This window comes from Mandrillus leucophaeus, unplaced genomic scaffold (genome assembly GCF_000951045.1).
Source record: "Mandrillus leucophaeus isolate KB7577 unplaced genomic scaffold, Mleu.le_1.0 Scaffold2635, whole genome shotgun sequence".
Taxonomy (NCBI): domain Eukaryota; kingdom Metazoa; phylum Chordata; class Mammalia; order Primates; family Cercopithecidae; genus Mandrillus; species Mandrillus leucophaeus.
In genome coordinates this window covers 3,246-4,190 of record NW_012102738.1, presented here as the reverse complement: position 1 = coordinate 4,190, position 945 = coordinate 3,246, and the positions used below count along the sequence as shown (strand labels likewise).

General features: G+C 59.8%; 1 protein-coding gene across 1 annotated transcript in view; it reads left to right on the top strand.

Annotated features, from left to right (window-relative positions):
* Nucleotides 1–221: 221 nt before the first annotated feature.
* Nucleotides 222–945, top strand: part of CERS4 (ceramide synthase 4) — a gene marked incomplete at both ends in the record, with an annotated part of 2,329 nt that continues 1,605 nt past the window's right edge. Inside the window, 3 exons of the mRNA XM_011984223.1 lie at nucleotides 222–340; nucleotides 431–488; nucleotides 871–921. Of these exons, the coding sequence (XP_011839613.1) occupies nucleotides 222–340; nucleotides 431–488; nucleotides 871–921 (228 nt within the window). The remainder of the gene's footprint in view (nucleotides 341–430; nucleotides 489–870; nucleotides 922–945) is intronic.

The window sequence follows — 945 nt, the reverse complement described above, 5'->3', positions numbered from 1 at the left end:
GACCCCCAACACTGCCTCTCCATATAGACATGGTCACCTCGTAGGCAAGACGTGGGGCTGCAGTGGAGGACACGGCAGAGCCAAGTCCTGTCTGGGGACATGAGGGAAGCCCCCACTTTCCACTCTTCATCCCCGATTCCTTGGGAAATGAGCCCCGCCCCGCTAGCCTCCCAGGGAAATGAGGACTCATCTGTGACCCTTGTCCCCATCACTCCCCCCAGCCCCAGCTGTCCCTCCTGGCCGCCCAGTGTGGCCTAACACTGCGGCAGACCCAGCGATGGTTCCGGAGACGCCGGAAGCAGGATCGACCGCAGCTGACCAAGAAATTCTGTGAGGCCAGGTAAGCCCAGGATGGGGCTGGATGGGACTTCTGGGGTGCAAGGCAGCAGGGGGGTGTCTCCTGTTTTCACAGCTCCCTCCCCATCCACAGCTGGAGATTTCTTTTCTACCTGTCCTCCTTCGTGGGTGGTCTCTCGGTCCTGTACCACGTGAGTGTACCTGAGTGTGGCTGACTGCTCGCCTGCCCGTCCTCCTGTCCCAGAAATGCCTCCTATGCCCCAGGCCCAGATCTGGTGGGAGGGAGTGTGTGGAGGGGTGCAGCCAGAGAGGAAAAAGTGCAGCTGAGGAGAGAGCGAGCTTGGCCCGGTGGTGGTGAATTCACGCAACAGGTACTTAGGATCTGCCATGCACCAGAAGTTTAGGGTTCTGCAGTGAATGAGCTCCCCAGTGGAGATTGAGAGGCAGGAAAAAGCAGGGCTGGGTGAAGGCAGCATCTATGAGACCATGGAAAGAGCCCCCAAAGAGGCCACAGACCCAGGGTGGGAAGCTGGATTCTCACCTCCGCACAGCCTGACACCTGTTCCCCTGCAGGAATCGTGGCTGTGGGCCCCAGTAATGTGCTGGGAAAATTACCCAAACCAGGTGAGTGGCAGAGGGGGGAGGGGG